Source organism: Sander lucioperca, chromosome 10, assembly GCF_008315115.2.
Source record: "Sander lucioperca isolate FBNREF2018 chromosome 10, SLUC_FBN_1.2, whole genome shotgun sequence".
Classification (NCBI taxonomy): domain Eukaryota; kingdom Metazoa; phylum Chordata; class Actinopteri; order Perciformes; family Percidae; genus Sander; species Sander lucioperca.
Window position 1 is genome coordinate 22,957,751 of NC_050182.1, and position 23,823 is coordinate 22,981,573.

Consider the following 23,823-nt stretch of genomic DNA (forward strand, 5'->3'; position numbering starts at 1 on the left):
AACTCTTAAACATTGATTTACGACGCCAATAGGCATGTCAACTATTGTGAGATTTTTACATATTGAATGCAGTGATACAAATATAATCTAGGCTTCTGGCAATACTGTGTTATTATGGTCTACCATCATCAGGTATTAGAAAAGGCCCACATTGAGCTAATATATGTCCAAGAAAGAATAAAATTCATACTTGCTGACCACTGATGTCGTAGTGTGTGCAGTAATATGCAAACTCTGTCGGGTTGAGACGATTAGTCAACCGGCTAAAATACCGTATTTGGCAAAATATAAGAAGGGGTTTGTAATATATTTGTATTCACAACAAAATATATTCTTTTTTATTCTTAGAGACAGTGTTTCCTTATGTGTTGTTTGTAGCCTTAACGTTGCCACATACTGTATAGTGTGTCTGTTAGAGTTGGTCAGCCCTAAAAATGTTTAATAAAATGGTAATATTTTACCTTTTACTTCTACGTTTCAAAATAAGGGTTGTCTAATATTTGTCTTATAATCAGGGAGATATATATATATATATATATATATATATATATATATATATAAAATTGTTATTTTAATATCCTTGGGTTTTGAACTGCTGGCCAGACAAAACAGGCAATTTGAAAACATCACACTGGACACTTTGAACTTGCGATGCAACCGTTTCACTATTTTCTGACATTCATCATAAAAACTTTAATCTGTAAAGGAAATAATCACTGCCTGTAACCCTAGAATGGTGCTGTACTATATATAGGTATTCCACCTAAACTAGTTCTGCATGGGTGGGTTGCTGTCTATCGAAATCATCCAAATGTCTGAGCCTCAGCAGAGCTGCAGCCACAGAACCATCTGATGTCATGGCAGCCCAGAGCAGCTGTGCAGCACCCAGTACTTAGGGCACCACTGTGCAGGGTTATTGAGGACACAAAGGGCTGCGTTTCTTATTTTATGCATTATACTTTCATCAGAATGTGCATGCATGGTGGTAAAGGGCTGAAGCACAGGCCCAACAGTTCTGCCTGTGAAGGCAATCAATGTGGTATAAATAAAACCATATAACTATTTGCTATTCCTTTAAATTTTGGAGTATATCCTTGAGACAGGGGCTAATACAGTAATAATTATATCAGTATAATTTCTTTTGTCAATGACAAAATATAATCAGCTAAATAACTTTTCAAAAAGGTTTACAGCAGTATACATCAGAATTACACTGAATGAATGAAGGTGATTGCACTCATTCATGGGCTGCAACTAACAATTATTTTATCTGCAAATTATTTCCCCCATTAATCGATTTATTGTTTGGTCTATAAATTGTCAGAAAATCATAAAAAAATACCTATCACAATTTCCTGGAGCCCAAGGTGACATCTTCAGTTTGCTTGTTTCGTCCAACCAACAGTCAAAAACAAAAATATATTCAATTTAAAATAATATAAAACAGAAAATCAGCTAATCCTGAGATTGACTTTTATTTTTTAACTTTCACATGAAAAATAATTCATGCAACGGATCAATTATCAACACTGTTTATCATGATTACATTTCTATTAATTGAAATGAATGGACTAATTGTTTTAGAACTAACTCATTCCATGATTTGCTAACTAGACTGAAACAAATGGAGATCACACAAACTAACCCTTTGTATGCAAGTCAAAGAGTATCTGCAACCCACAGATTCATCTTAAAGAGGTGGCAGAAACACAGGCAAAGTTCATGACCAAAGGAACAGGACACTACTGTATATTGTAGTGATGCTTTGTCATCAAAACGGTATTGATTCCGCCACCTGTTATTTGTATCGTCTTATAAAAGCTTGTCACCGTAGCATTAACATTTGTTTTCATTCTGACTAATGCACATCTAGATATTTGTCTACTCCATTCAGATTAATTAAAAGATAAAATAAAGGCTCTTAATGCAATATGCATTAGTCTGGACGATGAGAATCATGGTTTAGCCTGGAATTGATGATGTGCCTTCACTGAGATTTTCTGTGCTCATCCAGCAAACATGGCAGGAAAAAAACACACTAGGGATACCCGTCTATCAGTGTACTAAAACAGTGATTTAACTGCCAAATGTGTGTGTGTGTGTGTGTGTGTGTGTGTGTGTGTGTGTGTGTGTGTGTGTGTGTGTGTGTGTGTGTGTGTGTGTGTGTGTGTGTGTGTGTGTGTGTGTGTGTGTGTGTGTGAGAGACAGGGTTGAGGGAAAATTGGTTTATGGGTTTGACATCGACAGACATTCGAGAGAGCATTTAGTTGGAGGAAATGACAAGAAGAGATGTTGTTGACGAGCCCGAGGTGGCAGGCCTGGCATTAGGCCCACTGAGCAGCACATAAACACTCTATTCAATTTCATGGCAGCGGTTTTAATGGGGAGCTACTTTAAAAAAATACCACATTTACTTGAGAAGTCCCCTCTTTGAGCAAACAGTCTGTAACTGACTACTGCTCACTTCAAGTTGAAAGTCCTTCAGCGGCAGCACAATACTACAGTCTCTGCCCTCAGTTCCAATGGACTCCCTGTTAAATTACTACCCTCCTACCACAATTTCATCCTGTGCTTTAACTGTTGGTTATAAGATTTGCTTGGCAGCAGGAGCAGCGTGGTGCTCACTGACAAAGTTGTATGTTCCACCAGAGGAGCATGAAAATTGGACAATAAATATGCCAAATCAAAATGTATCCGGTGATTAAGCTGCAAAAAGAAGCCGTGTTGACACAAGAGGACACAGGACAGTATGCCAAATTCAAGAGCCATTGGAAAAGCAGTGTCCTGAGAGAGTGGAGAGGACGTTTATACACTGTGAAGCTCCTTGAGGTCTGCCATGAGACACACCTCGGTTTTCATATCCAAGGGTAATTTTCAAAACATCAGAGTCTCTCATGCAAGTTTTGTCTACTGACACTCGCCAGTGGTGACCATGAAAGATGCCACTATTCCCTAAACTGTCTTGTGTTGTGCTCCTTGCCTCATTTCAAAATAAATGAAGATGGAATACCCACTGGAAAGCATCTCAAAGCCTTCCCAAATAAACTGTTTTGGTTTGGTGATTGCCATAGCTTGAATAAAGCTGCGGCAACATAAACTAGGAGTCAAGCCTTACCAGCTAGGGAAAAAATCCTGTTTATCAAGCACCAAAGAGAAGCAAACAGTTCAGAGGAACATTGCCTCTGCACCACAATAAACACATCTACAGTAATTCCAATTAACAACTGTTCATTGGCAACATTATTCATGCCAAATGATGATCTAAATGATCTATTGAAGTGTAGTCACTTGGGGGTGCAGAACATGGCTACACAGTCTGTGACCAAAGATGAAAACAGAGATATAAACAGACTATGATACAAGCATATTTGTTTTAGAATATTGATCAATATGCACCACAAAGAAATGCCACAAAAATAAATGAAATAGTTTCTCAGCAGACAAGAGAGTGTGAGACTCTTTCTTTACTTGATGCTGTTCCCAGTTTTGAGATGCATTTTTCTCAAGACTGCCGTGTTGGGGATTGCATGTGTGTTTCTGTTACCTTACAAACAGTTTCGGTGTCCCAGGGCAGGATGGTCTGTAGATCGATGAGCTCACAGGACACTCCCAGCTTCTCTTGAGCCATATTGGCCACCTCCCTCATCACATGGATCTAAATGGAAAAAGAAAAGAGGAGCAAAGCCTTTAAATCTATTGAGCTAATGCAGTTTAGTTTGGCTAGGATATCACTCCTGCTACAACATAAACTCCTGTCCTACATCTGTTGTGCATTATGTGTCTTTCAATTCTAGTAGGCGTACTAAGGGTGGGAAAAAAAAAAAAATATCGAAAATCATGTGTAACGTCATTCTTTTTGCAACAATTTTTAAAATCGATTCTTTTCCCTAGAATCTAAATTTTTTTTTACCAATGACTCCCCTAAATATTTTCTGCTTATAAGGTACCGCTGACAGCGACTACGCGAAAGCAGAAAATGCTAAAAAAAAAAATCCATGTTATGTACTTCTTCTTAAAATGAAATAAATGTCTGACTGACTGACACGTGATGTGCATTCTTCTTAGAAAACAATTAGTTTTTTAGAAATGTGTATTTTTCAACTTTTGTTTTTGTTAAAGAAGGAAAAAAAAAATTTGCGAAACTCAATACTCAATACTATCGAATTCTTCACCCAGAATATCACCTTGGATTAGGGTGGCACCAAGACCTGGGTCTTGGGTGCAGCTGTCGCTATGGACCTGCTACACCCTGTTACGCTCTGCGATTCCCTGCAGTGTCCGGCTGCGTCCTGCTACGTCCTGCTGCGTCCACCCATGCTCTGCTGTGCCACATTACACCCCGTAACGCCGTGCTGTGCCCTACTATGACATGAACTACTACGACTACCATTGTAGTCACTGTTCATCACATCCCCAACCAGCACCGTCAGACACCACCTACCAAGAGTCTAAGAGCCAAGGTTTCTTTCTGAAAGGGAGTTTTTCCTCGCCACTGTCGCAATAGCTACTGCTAATGCTTGCTCTTGAGGGAATTACTGTAATTGTTGGGGCTTTGTAATTATAGAGTGTGGTCTAGACCGACTATCTGTAAATTGTCTCGAGATAACTCTTGTTATGATTTGATACTATAAATAAAATTGAATCGCAATACCTCTCGAATCGCAATAAATGAAAATCACGATACAAAGTGAATCGGCGACCATGTATGGTGAAAGAATCACATCCGGACAAAAGCATATCGTCCCAGCCCTAAGGCATACACTAAAAAAGTGCCTGGCATTGTACATGCTCACGTTACTTTCAGATGCTGCAATACTTATCAGAACTCAAGCAGAAATGATTCAAAATGCCCCAAAACAAACAAATCTTGAATCATGTAAATGCATCAACGACATGCAGAAATGCTGCAAAATTTCTCTCAAAACATATTGAGATACAAGTATTGTAATTGCATCATAAACTGCAATACGAGTTTGCTTTGAATTTGGTAGTTTGACAAAACAAATGCGTATTCCTTTCTTCCCGCAATGTGTAACTCATAAGAAGTTTCACAGCCCTACGATGTACTGTATATTACACATGTATCTTTAAATGTAACAATGTATGATAATATCAAAACACACTGTTCAAACAAGTATTTTGTAACTTAACATTCGCATTACCTACTTTTTAAATGCTCTGCTGGTACACAGGAGGTAAAAAAGAGAATAATGATAAAGCATTGTTTTTTATGTGTTTAAGTATTTGCTGCTGAGGAATGCACAGCCTCTCGGAGATCATTGCCTAATAAACAGAAAGTTGAAAATAGCTATTTAAAACTCAAAACATGTGATTCCCATTAATTCATCATTTGTGTACTGAGTCCATGTTTACTGGCAGTCACTCATTACTTCACAATAACAACCACTGGGATCAATCTGAATTATCATAACTAGAAGAGTTTTCATAACAGTCAAGCCAGTTTGAAAGATACAGGCCCTGACCTCAAGCTAACAAATAATCTCAGTAACTGTTAAGCACTTATTATGGAATGGTGCTGCCATTACATTATTTCCAGCAGATAAAGTGGATCTCTCTGAGGGAGAAATCATTAATAGAGGGACTGTTAAGACCAGGGGGAAAACGTCCTCTGTTTGGGTGATCACAAGTGAGGACTGGGCACTCATCCTTTCACTCCACTCTCTCATCAGCACAGGGCTGACAGATGAGGGGAGTAATGAGGTGGGAAAGAAGAGTGGCATTCAAAAAAAAAAAAAAAGGAACGCCATGCTTTCCACTACTTCACTGGATCCCTGTTCTTCTCGTTCCACCCTTCAACAATAATACCGGATTTAATGGAGACGTTTTCCTTCAATACCCCTCAGACCCCCCTCCTGTGCTCCAGGTACATTATGGCCTGGATAAGCCTATTGAAGATGCCGGCTACAATCAAAGTCAGAGATGACTCCTGGTGAGTTACAGGCACCGTGATAGAGGTGCAGAAAAAAAAAATATCTCTCGGATGAAAAGAAAGGCTACAATGGAAAGCGTGCGGTAGACATGCATGCCAAGAACAGCCTTGATGATGTGGAGATGTCTGGGCAGATACAGCCACAGACTGCCGGCTGAGAGACCCCACTGGGGCAGCAGGGGGGGGCTTGTGATAGACTTAAAGTTAATCCACTGCTTGCCTCTGTGGCATTAAACATCATTAAGTGGAGATGAGACTGGACTGCTTTTTTCCTGTGGCCATGGAAAATCATCAAAAGATAGATGACAACTTTAAACTGCTCATGGAACCCACTGAGTCTGCCAGCGATGCGCAGGAACGCCTACCTGTGTCCCCCAGGCAACCAGAGTGACATCACTTCCTTCCTGTAGGATCTCGGCCTGCGAGAGTGGGATGGTGTAGGGCTCCACGGGAACCTGCTCCACTGAGGAAACACACACACACACACACACACACACACACACACACACACATCCAATGACGGATTAATATTCTATCAGTGCTTAAAGTGCAAACACATTAGAGGCAAGCTCACACGCAAAATAAACGTAGGTCGATTCTGAACACTATGCACTCTGTGGTTTTCATGACAAACTGGTGAAATGACAGACCGTCAAAGAACACAATTACTACCCTACAACATTTTATCTGGCCCATGTCAAATGCTTTGTCATGCTTTTTCCAGAACCTCATCTCTCCCCAAAGACAGAGTGCATTTATCAGCACAATCTGATGCATGACCTAATGATATCTTTTGCCAGCAACAAGCTCATAACCCTGTTTATTCTTAAGAACAAAACATTGTTGGGATGGGATATCAATCAGAAAAGGGGCCACATAAACGGGGCATCGGTCCAAAAAAGGGGGGCCAGTCCATCTTTGAACCCAAGTCAAGAGCATGTAAAAATATGGTTTGAATAATAGTTAATAATGTCTTGGAAAACTGAAGCATGGTCATGGAAATCATTATAATAGAAAAATGCATCATGAACTCAATCTGCCATATCTTTCAAACATGCAGCTTATTAGCAATATTTATACTGCCCAGACACAACATATTATCACTAAATGCAGTATTTTACCTATCTTTGAATCTCATTCACCATTATGGTTTTGGCTGCAAAACACGCAGAGCATGGGATTTTAAAGTGTGAGTGGACTCTGAACCGAACTGCTGACAGCATTCCTACATGGCAACGCATTAAGTCAAATTTACAATTCGGCAGAGTAATAATACTCTGGGGAGATGCTGGGTTTGAGACCTTTCTGGAAACCTTTAAGGACTTCCATGATCCTTTCAAACATTTGAGAAGCTGTAAAGGAAAGAAAAATTGCCCATCCTGACAACTCGCTATATTAAAACAACATAAAAGGCTTGAGTGAATCATACGCAACTCCTGATTTAGGCTTCCAGACGAGACAGAAAATAGGCCCTTAGAGTGGAATAATGAAGAATTTTAAAATTGAATTATTACACCATAACCCAGATTTTATAAGTGGAATGTCAGACCGCACAAAACAGTATGGCCTTGATGAGACAAATGTGTGGATTTTGTCCTCTTCTGCACAAGAAAAGAGAGGTTGCCACAATTAAAAACATGACTTCATAATCCATGCACAGATCATTAGAAGCATGTGGACCTGGCACGAGAGCTGGCTCGCTCTGCCCCTTTAGGAAATCAAAATAACTCCTGAAACGCTACCGGTACTAATAAACCCCCTGTGTGAGATGGAGATGGATGAGTGATTCGTCATACAGCTTTCAAAACATAAATAATCTTTTTATTAAAACTAGCCAGAAACTAGGGAAGGGGCCATGTGTTAATGTGGGTGGAACCATAAAGTGATATGTTGCCATAAGCAGCTGGTCAGCAGCAACAGCAGCATCCTCTTAAAACATGTCTCACTCATGTTGACTTGATTGACTGATCCATATCTTGTCCCAAGCTTGTATTGTATCTACAGTATGTATCTATTATATTTGGCATCAGTTCTTTCAGGAAATGCTGCAAGCAATAACATGGCAAGCAAGACCTCTCTTACATACAGCATATTACTGATGTACTATCTCATCACTTCCCAAGAGGCTAACAAACCGAGATCCGTATCAACTGAGCAACGATGCAAACAAAAACACTGCCAAGAACTCAAGACACCTGGTCTTGGCTGCCCTGTTGAACCACGTCAAAAAACTGCTCCACAAAGGAGGACTGATTGGCAGACAATTATGAGACGGCAAGAATGGTACAATCAATCAATCAATTAATTAATTTTATTTGTCATATTAAATCGTGCAAGGTACAATTCCATTGAAATGTTATCCCATCCTTGAACTAGTGCATGATTCATCATGAAACAGAATGTGGCCGTCAGATCGGCACACAGAAAAAGAGTAACCCGGTTGAATGGCATCGGCACTCCAGGATCCAGCCAAGTCTCAGCGAAAGGCCACCACAGTTCGCGACTTCCCGCTGGGAACAGACACAGGCACGGATGCCGCCCAGCTCAGCGTCCGACGCCTGGCTGCTGGCTAGCAGGATGCCCTGCAGAGAAGCCACAGTCGGTGTTCAACACCTCCACGCCCGCCTTGGCACGCCCTCTGATGCAGAGACGGAGATGGATGCAGAAATGGTCCCCGCTTGTCGGGGCCGCAGCCAAAGGTTGCAGCTGATAGCATCACCGTTTCCTCCGTGTCTACTCTGATGCTTACACTCAGAACCCTGACTGGACAGCCTGGCAGAGTCAGCAGGAGACTGGGGAGTTGATTTCTCTATCCTGGTGATCGACTCTTAGTTATGAGATGGCCGCAGAGATGGTCTTGCTAGCTTGAGCTCATCTTCTCCACCTTTTCCTCTGTGTTTACATTTTTTTTTTTAAAGTAGCTAGCCCAGGCTATCAGAGTCAGCAGGAGACTGGAAAGTCAATTTCACGATTGCTAGCTACAGTAGTTTTTTTTTTTTTTTGCTTTCCTTTTTCTGAGTAGTTGTCACAAAGCTTCTACAACCAAATATATAGGATGAGTAAACTCATTTTGCTGTGAGTAGGCCTTAAAATGTATAGATTTTGTTGGTCTTTGATTTAAATAAACTCAAGAACTGAAGGAGATGTGATGATTGGAGGCACTCCCTTTGTCAAGTCAAGTCAATTTATTTATAGAGCACATTTAAAACCAACCTAAGCTGAACAAAGTGCTGTAAAAAGTTATACTATGTTATAAAAACAAAGGAAGACAATACAAATGTAGACACAATGAACATCATACAAACAACAGACTTCTATACAAATGTCCCTAAACTAAATCATAAGCCAAAGAATAAAAATGTGTTTTAAGACGAGACATAAAGATCTCGGCAGTAGAGGAGGACCTAATATGAATGGGAAGTTTGTTCCAGAGTCTCGGGGCCACAACGAAGAAGCCCGATCACCCTTTGTTTTCATTCGAGACTGTGGAATAGCTAAAAGGAACTGATTAGACGATCTTAGGTTCCTGGAGGAGGGATGGAGGATAAGGAGATCAGCAATATATAAAAGGGGCCAATCCATGTAATGCCTTAAAAACAAGTAACATTACCTTAAAATCAATTCTATATTTGACCGGTAACCAGTGAAGAGAAGCCAATATCGGGGAGATACAGTATGATCCCTCCTTCTGGTAGCAGTCAACAATCTAGCAGCCGCTTTCTGGACAAGCTGCAGGCGTGATAAAGATGATTGGCAAATCACAGAATACAAGGAATTGCAGTAGTCAATACGAGACAAAATAAGAGCATGAATAACAGTCTCCAAGTCCTTACGACAGAGGAAGGATTTTAGTTTAGCAATAGTCCTGAGATGAAAAAAGCTACATTTGACAACAGAACTAATTTGTTTGTCAAATTTTAATGCTGGGTCAAAGATGAAACCTAGACTTCTGGCATAAGGGCGTACACTTGAGGCTAAAGTCCCCACATTTTTCAAAAGTTCGTCAACTGAATTAGGGGGGCCAAACAACATGACTTCCGTCTTACTCTCATTAAGTTGGAGAAAGTTGTTAGCCATCCAGCACTTAATGTCTTTCAGGCAGTGAAAAAGGGACTTTAAAGAGTTGGTATCACCTGTTTTTAGAGGCAGGTACAGCTGTGTGTCATCAGCATAACAGTGATAAAATATGTTATGTTTGTGAAGAATGGAGCCCATTCTTCACAAAATAATCTTAAAAAAAAAATAATAAATAAAAAAAAAAAATAAAAAAAATATATATATATATATATATATATATATATATATATATATATATATAGGGGCTTTTCCCTTTATTCAATAGTGACAGTGGATAAACAAGAAAGGGGGAGGGAAAGAGAGGGGTTTTGAACCCGGGCCGCTGCAAAGGACTCAGCCTACATGGGGTGAGCTAGAGGCCGCCCCCAAAGGTTCTATTTTTTAAATAAGAATTGAACCACTGTATAGCAACAGCCTGGATCCCTACCCTATGCTGAAGGCGATCCAACAAGATGGCATGATCAACATTATGAAATGCAGCACTAAGGTCCTGTAAAATAGCACAATTTCCTCCCGTCACCGAAAAGCAACAAATCATTTAGCACTTTAAGAAGTGCTGTTTCTGTGCTATTGTTTACTCTGAAACCAGACTGAAAATTGTCCAAGACATTATTTTCACTTACAAATGAAGAGAGCTGAGCAAGAACAACCTTCTCCAAAATCTTTTACATAAATGATAATTTAGAAATAGGCCTAAAGCTGTTACAATCATTAGGGTCAAGGTTGGGTTTTTTAAGTAGAGGCTGAACCACAGCATGTTTAAAGCTAGATGGGACTGTGCCATTCATAAGAGAGCTATTTATTACAGACGAGAGGCTGGGACCAATAGTATCAAATACCTCTTTCAAAAGACGACAACGGACAATATCTGAAGATGAATAGGTAGGTTTCATGTGTGATACAATATCCATCAATGCTGACAGGGCCACAGGCACAAAACAATTCAGAGAAGCAGGGCATAGGATTGATTTAGAAAGGTCATGATCAGTAGGCGAAATACAAGATCTGATAGTGTCAACCTTGTTGATAAAAAAGCTCAAAAATTGTTCTGTGATTTCAAACGTAGCATCAGGGAGTGCAATAGCATGACTTAGTGCAGTATTTATTGCACTAAACTACATTTTAGGGCTATGTGCATTTTTAGCTATATCAGAAAAATGCTTTGCTTTAGATGCTTTGACAAGGCGTTGGTAGGATACCTGGTGATCTCTCAGTATCTCACAGGACACTTGTAGTTTATCTTTTTTCCATTTCCTCTCTACTTTTCTACACTTTTGTCTAAGGGCACGAGTCTCACTGTTAAGCCAAGGTTGGGCTTTGACTTTGGGTCGCTTCAGTTTAAAAGGGGCAACAATATCAAGAACATCTGTGACAGTGGTATTAAACCGAGTAACTAGCTCATCTGTAGACAATGAGGCGGAGGTTATCTCTGTAGGGCTAGCAAAAGGACAAGCTATGAAAGCATCAGAAAATTGCCTAGCAGTGAGTGGGACCAGTTACAGACCGAGTCAGATTGAATGAGTCCACAAGTTGTACTAAAACTAACTAAAGGCTTTGATGGACAACAGACATGGACATTAAAATTACCAAGGATTAAAATCTTATCCGAGCTGGGCACAATCAAGGATAGAAACTCAGCAAATTCACTGATAAATTCCTTATTGTACTTTGGGGGTCTATACACCAGTGCACAAATCAGTGGGCAGGACAAATCAACCTTAAATGCTTGCAGCTCAAAACTAGTGTACTTATCTGGCAATTGACGGCATTTATAGCAATTTTTGAAGATTGTCGCTAAACCCCCACCCCTGCCAGTGGATCTGGGACTAAAAAAAAAGTCACAATCACCAGGGGAGAAATCAGTGAAAGGGCTTAGATCACCAACATGCAGCCAAGTTTCCGTGACAAATAAAAAGTCTAAATCACGTGATAGAAAGTAGTCATTTAAAATGAATGTTTTGTTCGAAAGTGATTGCACATTCAACAATGCAATTTGATAGGGATTGTATCCACAGCACGCGCTGATCCTAGTCGATCATTTGAACAGTCAAGGCAACGGAGATTACCATAGTTGACTCCTCGTCATCTGCGGCCAGGGGAGTGATTATGTCCTCGGATGTTTGTAATTCTTGTGGGAATGATAATGGAGGTGGGGGTATAAAAATTGATTGCCCTGTTGGACTGAGGACCAGTTCCCTGACTTGTGTAGGGTTTGTTCTTAAGTGAGCCATGCTCTAACATTAGACAAGCTCCGTGATGATCGGAGCAGCTCATGAGGTGGGTGTTTATAGAAGGTGACAAGGGAGAGTAGGTAGTAACTGACAAGGGGGGCCTGCAGGGTGAGCTCTCAAGGGTAGCGTATGCTTTAGAGGAAGAGGGGTATGACTGGGGCATGTGCTTGTACACGTGTGCGCAAGATGTAAACAGTCAGTCACATGTCTGAGTCTGGAGCCCGTGCTGAAGATTCCACAGAGCATTTGGCTGCCCCGTTTATTGGGGTGAATTCCATCTTGTGCGGGAAAGTGGTTTAAATGTCAGACTGCACTGTAACATGAGAATCCATCCAAGCGGGAAAATTAAGAGGTTTTACTTTGAGGCTGGTAGTACCAATCTGTTCTGGTTCTGCCTTTCATTCTTATAAAGGGCTTAAACATCATCTTCAATCCTCCAATGCGGTCTTAATCGTGAATATCAAATTCTCATCATGTAGCAAAGGCAGCACTGTATTGCAACAGCTGCCAACAACTGTTAAGAGTTTATTACGATTGTGGTGGACAGCTTTTTACACAGCAGCCTGTCTAAAGCCATGCTGGCCTTAACACTGATGTTCCCTCCACATAGGGAGAGGAGGGAGAGAGGATTCAACACTCAGCCCATTAAGACGGTCTGCTTCACGCTTGTGGACCTGCTGATCTAACACACATTGTTTGCAGTCAGGCATATTGTTTGTTTGTCTTGCATCACACCTCTAAAAAGGGAGAACATTTGCTTTCAATAAGGCGCCTACGCAAACAAATCGAGGGCCACCGAGGCACGATGCTGAATTAAGTGCTCAGTTACATGTCGACTTTAGATTTATAGTCGCATACAATAGCGCTTACCTGCGGCTCTGTACAGGATCTTGGGCTCAAAGAATATGCAGGGGTTCTGGTCAGCGATGCAGGCGAGGAGCAGCCCTTTGGCCTGAACTGGACTACGGGGTATTACAACCTGAGGAACACATGACGCACTTTATTAGACCCGGTAATGATGTTAAGACAATTTCACTTTTACTACTACTACCTTTGGAAAATATCCAATTTTAAATGTTATCATATTTTAACATCTCATTTCATTGTGTGCAATGTAGAATGGCTCCAGTGGAAGAAAGTAACAGCATCGAACTGGTCACAGTCCTCCTAATTGTCAGGACTTTGATACAGAACTTTTTAAATTGTACAGCGTGGACTACGACTGACACAGAAATGATTTTAAACTCTTCCTACCAACTGTTGTCTTGCTGGCATTGTAATTGTGTCAGATATTTAATCTCTTAATGGTATTTAGATCAGAGTTGGGGTATCATGACAACACTGGGCCAAAGCTGAATCAAGCCTGTCAGACTGTGTGGTGGGACTGACTCTCAGATGGAGCTAACAGCGCTGATAGTATGCACAAAGATGAACATTTATCAGCCTGACCTTTGCTGGGAGACAACCTGTTTATTGCTCTCAGCGATGGTTACTCACAGTGGATGAACTGTAGCTGTAAACCATACAGCCATTACAGGTCTGTAGCATATGAGACACTTTGACGATGATGATTATACAGTATTTATACAGTATGTATGCTCAGTGAAAAGACAAAAGCAGGGAGGGATGTTATAGCTTGACATTTTAACTTGTTTACTTTGAGCATATGCTATTCATTTCATCTCAGTGATGCTATCAGCGTTCAGAGAACACTATCTGTATGTGTCTGAGAGAATCACTTTTCTCTTTTCACACATATAAACTCAACGTAGCAGGCTCTCTCTTGCCTTTTTATATGCCTAAAGCTTGCAGGTGTGTTTAGCGTTGAGTACCAAGTTTATATGCTACTTAAATTTATATGACCGGGGCGCCCAGATAGCTCAGTTGGTAGAGCCGGCGCCCATATATAGAGGTTTACTCCTCGACGCAGTGGGCTCGGGTTCGACTCCGACCTGCGGCCCTTTGCTGCATGTCATTCCCCTTCATGTCTGCAGCTGTCCTGTCAAATAAAGGCCTAAAAATGCCACAAAAAAATAATAAAAATAAAATATATATATTTTTTTTTTTTTACAATGTTGCACAACCAACTCATTGCCCAGTGATCCGTTTCTTTTTTTTCTTCTAAATATCGGTATTCCTATTCAAGTCATCATAGCTTGTTAATGTTATATCATACTGAATGGGGAGGCAGTTGCTTGCAACAATTCCTCCAGTTTATTAAGTACTTTTATTTAATTGAGTTGGAGCAGGAAACTGCTGTGTTCCATTTGTAAATGGAAGCAAAACAAGCACGACTGGAGAGAGTCACCAGAGAAGACTTACTGTATATAAAGTTGAACCTGGAGGCATTGGGCTAATTTTGAGATGCTGTGGCCGTTGCCAAGATATTCTTTAAAGGTTTAGTTAATAGCAATTAACAACATCATGTCACGCTTCCTGGAGGCGTTTTGAGGAAATGGTTGGAGTTGACAGTACTCACAAGAAATTGTAGTGAAAACTGCTTCACTACCTGTCTCAGAAAAGCAGCGTTCAAATGTCTCAGCAAAAGCCTAGAAACCATTTCTGTTTTTGTGTTCCTGAGTCCATTTTTGGAAAAAAAAAAAAAAACTTTTTTTTAGCTCGTTTTACCTGCATTGTTTTGTGGATATGTTGCAGAGGAATAAAAAAACAAACAAAAAAAACTATTTAGTAATACACCTGGGGCCGAGTAGCAAATACAATTTATCAAATTTAAGAGGGGGATTGAATAAAAATCATTACAGTTGAAATAGTCCTTCTGCTACTTTTTTGTTGAAGAAATGTCCTCTTTATGTGCAAACAATATTTAATATTCAACTGGGAGACATGAGGAACCAGGATTTTGTTGTTTCAGCTTGAAGACCTTCGTTACTTGTTTTTACTTGTTGAAACACTGACCTTCAAAAGTATTTGTATGTATTGTACTTATCGTACTTGAATTTCTCCAACGTGGGTGTGACATAGATTTTATGATAAAATTTAAAGGAAAACAGTTGGAACTGTTTAGGATTTGCAAAGTTTGCCTGATTAAACTAAGCCTTATAGCGATGGCTATATTGTAGATAAAGAGAAGTACTTCCACTCTTGTTATGGGTAACAAGAGTACAAAGTCACATGTTCCTGCGGGGCCCGTGGTGGATGAGATGGTAAAGAAATATGGTCCTGCCTGTTTTATTTTTTTTTTTTTAATCGTTTTTAACTGCTTTTTAATGTTTTATGTAAATAACTTTGAATTGCCCTGTTGCTGAAATGTGCTATACAAATAGAGCTGTCTTGCCTTGCCTATTTCTTCCCGTTCTGTATTTTCTCTCTAGATGTACTACAGTATTATGGTTGTATTGGCCTGACTATACCTAATGACTAAAAATGTAGACTGCGCTTCACTAACGTAATCACACCACTCTATACACTCAATTCTATTCATGATGTTCTGCTAGAACACTTTTGTATATGTTTTGGGGCAAGACGTGACATTTTAAAAATTGCACAAACAGAGGAAAATATAGAAACGGAAACAAAAACAAGTCAAGATTTTTAATAAAGCACATGGCTGACCTTGATGCCAGGGCAGTGGGCGAAGAAGGCTTCAGGGCTTTGAGAGTGGTAAAGTGACCCGTGGCCGACACACCCCCACGGAGCCCGAATGGTGAGGTTGCCGCAGTCAAACAAGTTGCCAGAACGGTAGCGGTACTTGGCTGCTTCATTGACTATCTGGAAAGAGAACAATATCATTCAGGTTAACACACATTAATAGCTGAAATTTTACCAATTCTTATGGAGCAGCTGTGTTGTTGTTGCAACGGCAGCAAATTTCAGTCTCTAAAAAGACAATTACAACAATGTGTTGTAAAAATTTAATTTAAAGTGCTCATATTATGCTTTTTGGCTTTTCCCCTATCCTTTATTATCTTATTATCTTTTTCTGCATGTTATAGGTTTCCAAAGTGAAAAAGCCCAAAGTCCACCCCAAAGGGACTTACCATCTCCAACAGAAAACACTGTTCACAAACTGCTCCAAACAGCTCTATTGTAGTCTATCTAGTAGTCCTTACCTAGGTACTGTCAGGGTATGCCCTCATACTCTGCTTCTGACTGGCTAGTAGTCCTTACCTAGCTACTGTCAGGACACGCCCTCATACTCTGCTTCTGACTGGCTAGTAGTCCATACCTAGCTACTGTCAGGACACGCCCTCATACTCTGCTTCTGACTGGCTAGTAGTCCATACCTAGCTACTGTCAGGGCACGCCCTCATACTCTGCTTCTGACTGGCTAGTAGTCCTTACCTAGGTACTGTCAGGGTACGCCCTCATACTCTGCTTCTGACTGGCTAGTAGTCCTTACCTAGGTACTGTCAGGGTACGCCCTCATACTCTGCTTCTGACTGGCTAGTAGTCCTTACCTAGCTACTGAGCATGTGTGACTCCCAACAAAGACTGAACAGAAGTGAGAGGTCTCACTCTGTAGCCAAAACGGAGAGCTCAACACACAGGGTGAAAAGAGGAGCTGCAGCAATGTGCAGTACAACAAAAATATGGTGTTTTTTGAAAATTAAACATATTCTAAACAACCTCTAAATACAATTATGAACCTGAAAGTGAGCATAATATGAGCACTTTAAGTGTATGCTGGGTTAATCAACTGCAGATCTATTTAGCAAAAAAGCACCCTAGAAAACGGAGTGCTCTCCTTTGTTTTATGAATAAAGACCACACCAGTGGACACTGGATGGAGACTGCATGTGCCGAGCCATTCTCTCTGCTATTCCCCTTAAAGCTTTTAAAAACCTTATTTTATTTTTAACGAGCAAAATCATCTAAAGTGTCCGGTTCCTTATACCTCTTTCTACAGTTTCTCATACTGGGCTTCCTCCAAAAAGGTGTCCCAAGTTTTCCTCCCTGAAACTCAGGTGGGCTGTTAATTCAGCTTTTATGACCCTCTCAGGTCAGTTTGGACTGCACCATTTTAAGCGAGAGCACAGAAGGAGTTAGGAGGATTTGGTCCACTGTTGCTCTAAATCGCAGGGGACTGGCATTCATCTCGTGGAGGGTGAGAAGACACAATATGACACTAGTGTCAGCATGTATACATGGTTAAACAGCAGCGCTGCCCATGGTCCTGCTCAATAGATGGACATGGATAAGAGCTCCTTTTGTTTAACACATTTTCCCCAAGTTACATTGTAGAATATGAAACAATAAACATTTTGACTTGGAGGTCTGTATCAAACAGACAAGTAAGAGAAAGAAAATCACTAATATTTGTGGCTGCCAGGATAGCAAAATTTTCCCATTCCTTCTTTCTTTTTTAAGTGTTTCGGGAAGATACAGAATTTTGCATCTTGTGCATGGAGGCCTCGTCACTCCTGTACAAATCAAACTCCATATACATAGGGAGTTATCACATTTATAGTACTGAGAGAGTCAAACTGATGCAAACCAAAGAGATATTACATAACCATACTCTTTCCATCATTCTTAATGTTCTTCAGGTTCAGTGATTCCAATGTGTTTGTTTGGTTGGGGTGTTAGTGGCTATGCACTCTCAGTTGCACACAGCCCTGTAATGTGTGTGCTGGTACACCAGGCAAGTAAAAGAATACAACCTAGCTTTACACTCTTCATTGCTGCAACAGAGAAATAAGTGGCATAGTGATTTCAAACTATACTTCACACAAATTAAACTATTCGATTAAAGACATCTGCCACAGCGTTTTTCTGGGTTTTTATTACCTTTACTGTTTTTTTTGGCCTATGACAATGCCTTGGCTAGCCATACACTGTTATTTCCAGGAATAGTTAGGCCACGTAGATGCCATCACTTAGCATAGTGAGTGGTACTATATGATGTGGACCCCAGGAAGCACAGTTAGTCTTATGTTAGAGACAAAACCAGTCCTTCCAGAAAAATGCTGAATTTTTTTGTGATTGTTGCGGGCAAAAATCCTTGATTATGCGGCACATTTTCTTAAAAAATGCGATGGAATATGGATGGAATATGCGGGACATTTATGCAATTTGTATGTGATGAAATTGCGGGAACTTGCAAAAATTGCGGGAACTTGCAAAAACTGCGTTTTCATCATGGCTTCATTGCGGGGTTTGCAGCTTTTCGATGACGTTCACGTCGCATAATTACGTCACTTCATAACGTTCCCATGGCAACAGGGGAAAATGGCTGCTCTTGTGTGAAGTAAACGCAACATTTTCAACTTTCTGCTAAAAAATCTTCTGCGGAAATCGGCAAGTTATTGCGGCGACAGTGCGGCGTATTTGAAAAAATGCAGCTCCCGCATAAATATGCGGACTTTGGCTGATTATGCATTGAATTATGCGATTGCATAATTGCATTTTTCTGGAGGGACTGTAAAACGATTGATCAAAGACCAAAAAAAAAAATCACTTGATAATGGCAGTAATCGTTAGTCGCAGCTCTCCTTACCTGGTCAAAGGCAGGATAGATGTAGTCAGCAAACTGGATCTCAGCGATGGCTGTGGCACCAGCAACAGCTGCACCAATACCAAATCCCACAATCCCCTGCTCACAAAGGGGAGTGTTGAAGACTCTGTCTTTACCTGGGGAAACAGTAGTAGAGAGGAGAAGGAGAAGACTCAGAAGCTGAAGTACTAGTAATGGAAGGCAACGAGTGGCTACTGGGTGAGGGAGCTAACTGTTGTATCAACCTACTCAGAGAGAAAAGTCCACACAGAGGTTTAAGGTGTGGCAGCCACTGACCAGGCTGGAATCACTGAACGGCCCATTTTATTTATTTATTTATTTATTTATTTGGGACCACTGACCACAATTGTAGACGGTGTCTAAGGAATAGCAGGGTTTTTCTGATGACAGAGCCCATGCCTCACACTTGAGTGATGAGGACAGTCTTCAAATGCCATGCAGTCCTAAAATAAATGAAGTGACAAGCTGATGCCTCCTCGGCTGTAGCAAACCAAGCCTGTGATGAACACACAACATACACAAGAGTAAAAACAGAAGAAAAAAAAACTTCTTCCATTCTTCTTCCATTCTCCACCCTATAATCTGAAAAAGAGCCACAAGAGTGGGACTCTAAAATTGGGGTAAGAGTGTTATTTTTGGTCTCATCTTTGTGTATTTGCCAGTCCAGTCTTTTTCGGGTTTGCTGGGAAATGTGCTTCTCAGCAGTGAAACTCTGCCATGTGCCCTGCTCTGCGCTCACAAAGTTCAATTAGCAACCACAGCACCAAAACCCCTTAGAGGAACGGACAATTAAGAGCTCAAGCTTTTACGCCTTGCCGTTCAGACTGAAGCCAACCTCAAATATGCAGCTTCATGTGAAAGTGACGCGCGTGTGTGTGTGTGTGTGTGTGTGTGTGTGTGTGTGTGTGTGGGTGTGCATGTGCGCTTCTGTGTGTCATCAAAGCAATGAGTAGTAAGTCAATGAATGACGAGAAAAAATACAATCGAGACATGTGACAATAACACAGTGTGTGACAATGAAAAGTATCGTTGCATTGACGTTTGGGCCTCAGTTGTTCACACGGGTCTAGAATGCATATTTAAATAGACATGTTTGGGTAACGTTTATAGCCGCCAGTGCTGCCTGGCACCAACGTCGCTTCCAGTGAAAAAAGGCTACACACATCAGTGAGAGGGAGAGCTAGTCGGAGCATAGGGTCAACGTGTGCTGTTGTTTTCAGGGAAACAGCCCTTCAGAAGGCAGCCGGCGGCAGGAGAGCTGGATCTCCGAGAAAAATGCATCCGCCTCATAAAAAGCCTTTCATATAGTGTCCGCCCTGCATTAACCTCTGGTCTGTATAATGCCTGTGGGTGGCAGAGGTGTGCACCACCCCTTTCAGTAGTGAGAGGGATAAAAACAGCTTTGCGCTCGTCACTGTACACAAGGATGAGATGGAAAATAATGATCCCTCTCCAAAAAGGTCAGCACTTCTGACGTCAATGAAAACAAAAGGCAAAGCCAGCTACTGTGGGGTGGATTTAACACTCCTTGCTATTGAGAAAAATAGATATTTATACAAAATGAACTGAAATGACTTCCATACTAAACCTACCTACTTTAAACCACAACCAACAAGAAAGAACTGTTGTACAGTTTCAGTACGTTTAGTTTTAGAGGATCTGAATTAAGACACATTTGGTTGCTTAATGCTATTTGGAGAGAAAACAAAGCCTGCAAACTGGTTGTACCCAGGTTTACTGAATGAAAAAAATCTATTTGATCCATATGTTGTAGATTTTTAAATAAATCGAGGGGAAATTGGTTACAACCACTAACTTTTCATCTACTCAGCATCAATCTTGGGCATGCTCATGGCCTATTTTATTATAGAGAACAGCTTAATGCTATTGCCATGTCTTTGGTCCTTTCGGTCCCCACAAAGATTTATGTTTAATGTCTGACTGTCAACTGCAGAATCAAACTGGAATTGCCAGTTTCTTTTGAAGGGCAAATCCCCACTGATTGTTACCAGGAAGACACATAAATGACTAATGTAATGAACTGCAGATGCAGTGCTCTCTGTGGGTTCAAACTTCACAGCAAGTGGCAGTAGCAGCTACATCCCAATGCGCCTTTTCCATGTTACAGCGGGAAAAGCAAAGGTGTAAATGATAACATGAATGAGGGCAGGATTCCGTTTAGCTGCTTCAGTTTCTGAACTGCTTTAGCTCCTGGTATTGTGCATGCGGGCTCACTGTGACGTCTCACTGGGACACTTGAGTAGAACAGAGCCATCGTTAGTGTTATTAGTAACACCTGTGCTTTTCCTGCTATGACAAGTCACAATGTCTGCTGTGGAAAAAAGGCCTATCAGTGGAATGACCTCAAACGTGTCTTTGGCGTTTCTGCACCGCGATGTAGGGCTGCACGATTATGGCCAAAATGATAATCACGATTATTTTGATCAATATATTGATCACGATTAATTATCACGATTATTTGTTGATTTTAACCAAAACAAATTGTATTGTCAAATAGGCTAATTATAACTGCTTTCACATCCATATTGTGCTACATTCCTCTTTGTTGAAGGATACTATGAAGGAGCCATTTCAGCTGTTGTGCGACCGCTTTCCACACATGCGCGTTTGCCGTGAAAAGATATAGACAACGCAATTTTCTGTTCACGTTAGCAGCGCATGTTAATATCCGGTGCCAATAGGGCACCGGTGCCCGGTATCTACCGGATGAAAAAGCAACACGGATTACGGTGCCACTTAAATGTCTGCGTTGCGCTCTGATGCTCGTTAGAGGCAACAGAAACATCGCTGCATGTCACGCTAGTAAACACTAATAACACGTTACACAGCAGCTAACGTAGCCTACCATTAGCTACACGACTAAAATGCTGACAGCTAAACGGTGTAGTGTGACTGTATTTCACTGTAGAGGACTCCAACAGTGGGACGTACAACAGTCTGCAGCTAAAGCTATGAGCTAACAGACTCAAACTAGCACTGGTCACTGCTGTGGTCTGAAAAACTACACAGACGGGACTAAATGTTGCGTTTACTGGTAAACTGGTAAACCTCGTGACGACTTATGACCGACTGCTATCTGTTGTGGAATTTTCCTCACGTTACTCTGTCCTCTATGACTGTCTACATCTAAACTAAGCTGCGCGGTGCAGGGAACAGCTCTGATTGGCTCATGGAGGCACGTGATCAGATAGTGGTTTACGGAGCTTTGGAAAAAAAAAATTGATACGGAGCATTCTATGAACGGAATGAAGCATTTTATATATATATATATATAAAATACACATCTGAGGCATGTCGAAAGAAACACTGAAGATAATGCAAAATAGTTCAATGGGCCTGAAATACTATTTTAACAATACCTCTGACAAATTCTCAGAAGCAAAACGTGAACTAGAACCTCACAAAGAGGGCCAATAGGCCTTTATTAGGCCTAACTAGTGACATGAACTACTATCATGGCTCTTCTACATGCAACTGTACCAGTAAGACATGCTTGGAATGGGAGCACCTAATGCAGCCTCTAATAATATTATTATTATAATAATAATAATAATAATAATAATTACTACTCGTGTGCTTTTGCTGCTATGACATGTAAAAATGTCTGTCTGCCTGGTATTCCTGTAGCTATACTATCATACACAGAGTGTTTAATGTACCATTTTAAATTCAAGCAACAGTAGATTCCAAAACAAACTCACAGCAGTGAGCATTGACATGCTATATCAGCTTACTGCGTCACATTTTTAGGGCTACCCTGCTACAAAGGACAACTAAGTGCAAACAGATCCTTGTGGTCCTCTAGGCGAACAGTGAACAGTAATGCGACCTCGTGAGGTGGTGGTGGGATGTGTCACAGTCCTCTGCTGCCACCTAGTGGCATAATCGTGCAATGCAGGCGGAAGAACCGGTTGCTGACTGGTTTTCTTTTAAACCTTACTCAACATTCGAGCCTTCTGAATGGGGAGAATCAAAGAGGAATGAAACGGCTTACCGTATTTGTCTCGGAGACCCACTGTGCATCGGAAAACTCCACCAAAGGCAACATCTTCCCCAAAGATGACTGCAGATAAACACACAATACAATCAGTGATTCAATCAGTGATTCAATCAGTGATTCAATGGCACGTTTTCTTAAGATTCTGTTCTTTAATAATAATAATGTATACTTTGTTAATCCCGCAAGGGGAAATTACAATGTTATTACACACAGGCCTAAATTACACACACATGCTCAGTATCTATACATGCACTAAAGGAGAGATGTCAGAGTGAGGGAGCTGCCCATGGAAAGGCGCCCCGAGCAGTTTGGGGGTTCGGTGCCTTGCTCAAGAGCACCTTGGCAGTGCCTAGAAGGTGAACTGGCAGCTCTCCAGCTACCAGTCCACCACCATACTTTGGTCCGTATGGGGACTTGAACCGGCGACCCTCTGGTTCCCAACCCAACTTTGACTGAGCTACTGCCACCCCATTTAGCACGTTAGAACAGAAAAGGCAAGAATAAATTACATCCAAAATTAAAAAACAATCATGAGAAGGGAGAAACAGAAAACTATCATTATTTTTTTCACACACCACCAACCTACATCTCTGTGAGAACTGGTCAGGCAACATTTCTGCCCTTTATGAGGAAATCATAACACTAAGGACTCAATACTATGAGGATCCAACTTAAGGTTAAATGACATGATCCCACAGCTGGCTACATCAAATTCATTCCATTCCATTATAATTGTACTACAATTCAAGTACAAGTTCCTTTTATGAAGATGGCTTAAAAAAAAAAAAAATTAAAAAAACATTGAAATGCAATAACACACAAACAAGGAACATTTCTACATCATGATGTTCTTGGAACATGATGCTCTTGTGACAGATCAGATGATTTTAGCAAGACAGTCAAATCTTTTGGAAGGTGCAATGTTTTGTTGGGTACATCTAACCTGTACATACATACTTCAAGTGTGAAGCAACCTTATCGTAGTCCAACATTTTTGCATGGCTTACATTCTGACAAGCGGGGCTATGAAAAATATTTAAAAGCCAGTGTGTTTTTTCAAAAACTGCAT

General features: G+C 40.8%; 1 protein-coding gene across 2 annotated transcripts in view; it reads right to left on the reverse strand.

Moving 5' to 3' along the window:
• bckdhb (branched chain keto acid dehydrogenase E1 subunit beta) overlaps positions 1-23,823 on the reverse strand; it is a 63,231-nt gene that overhangs the window by 36,373 nt on the left and 3,035 nt on the right. For both annotated transcript variants that reach the window (XM_031322794.2, XM_031322795.2), the window contains exons 3-8: positions 22,749-22,817; positions 18,716-18,849; positions 15,832-15,987; positions 13,129-13,237; positions 6,316-6,413; positions 3,545-3,655 (exon numbers count right to left, since the gene is read on the reverse strand). In XM_031322794.2, the coding sequence (XP_031178654.1) occupies positions 3,545-3,655; positions 6,316-6,413; positions 13,129-13,237; positions 15,832-15,987; positions 18,716-18,849; positions 22,749-22,817 (677 nt within the window). The remainder of the gene's footprint in view (positions 1-3,544; positions 3,656-6,315; positions 6,414-13,128; positions 13,238-15,831; positions 15,988-18,715; positions 18,850-22,748; positions 22,818-23,823) is intronic.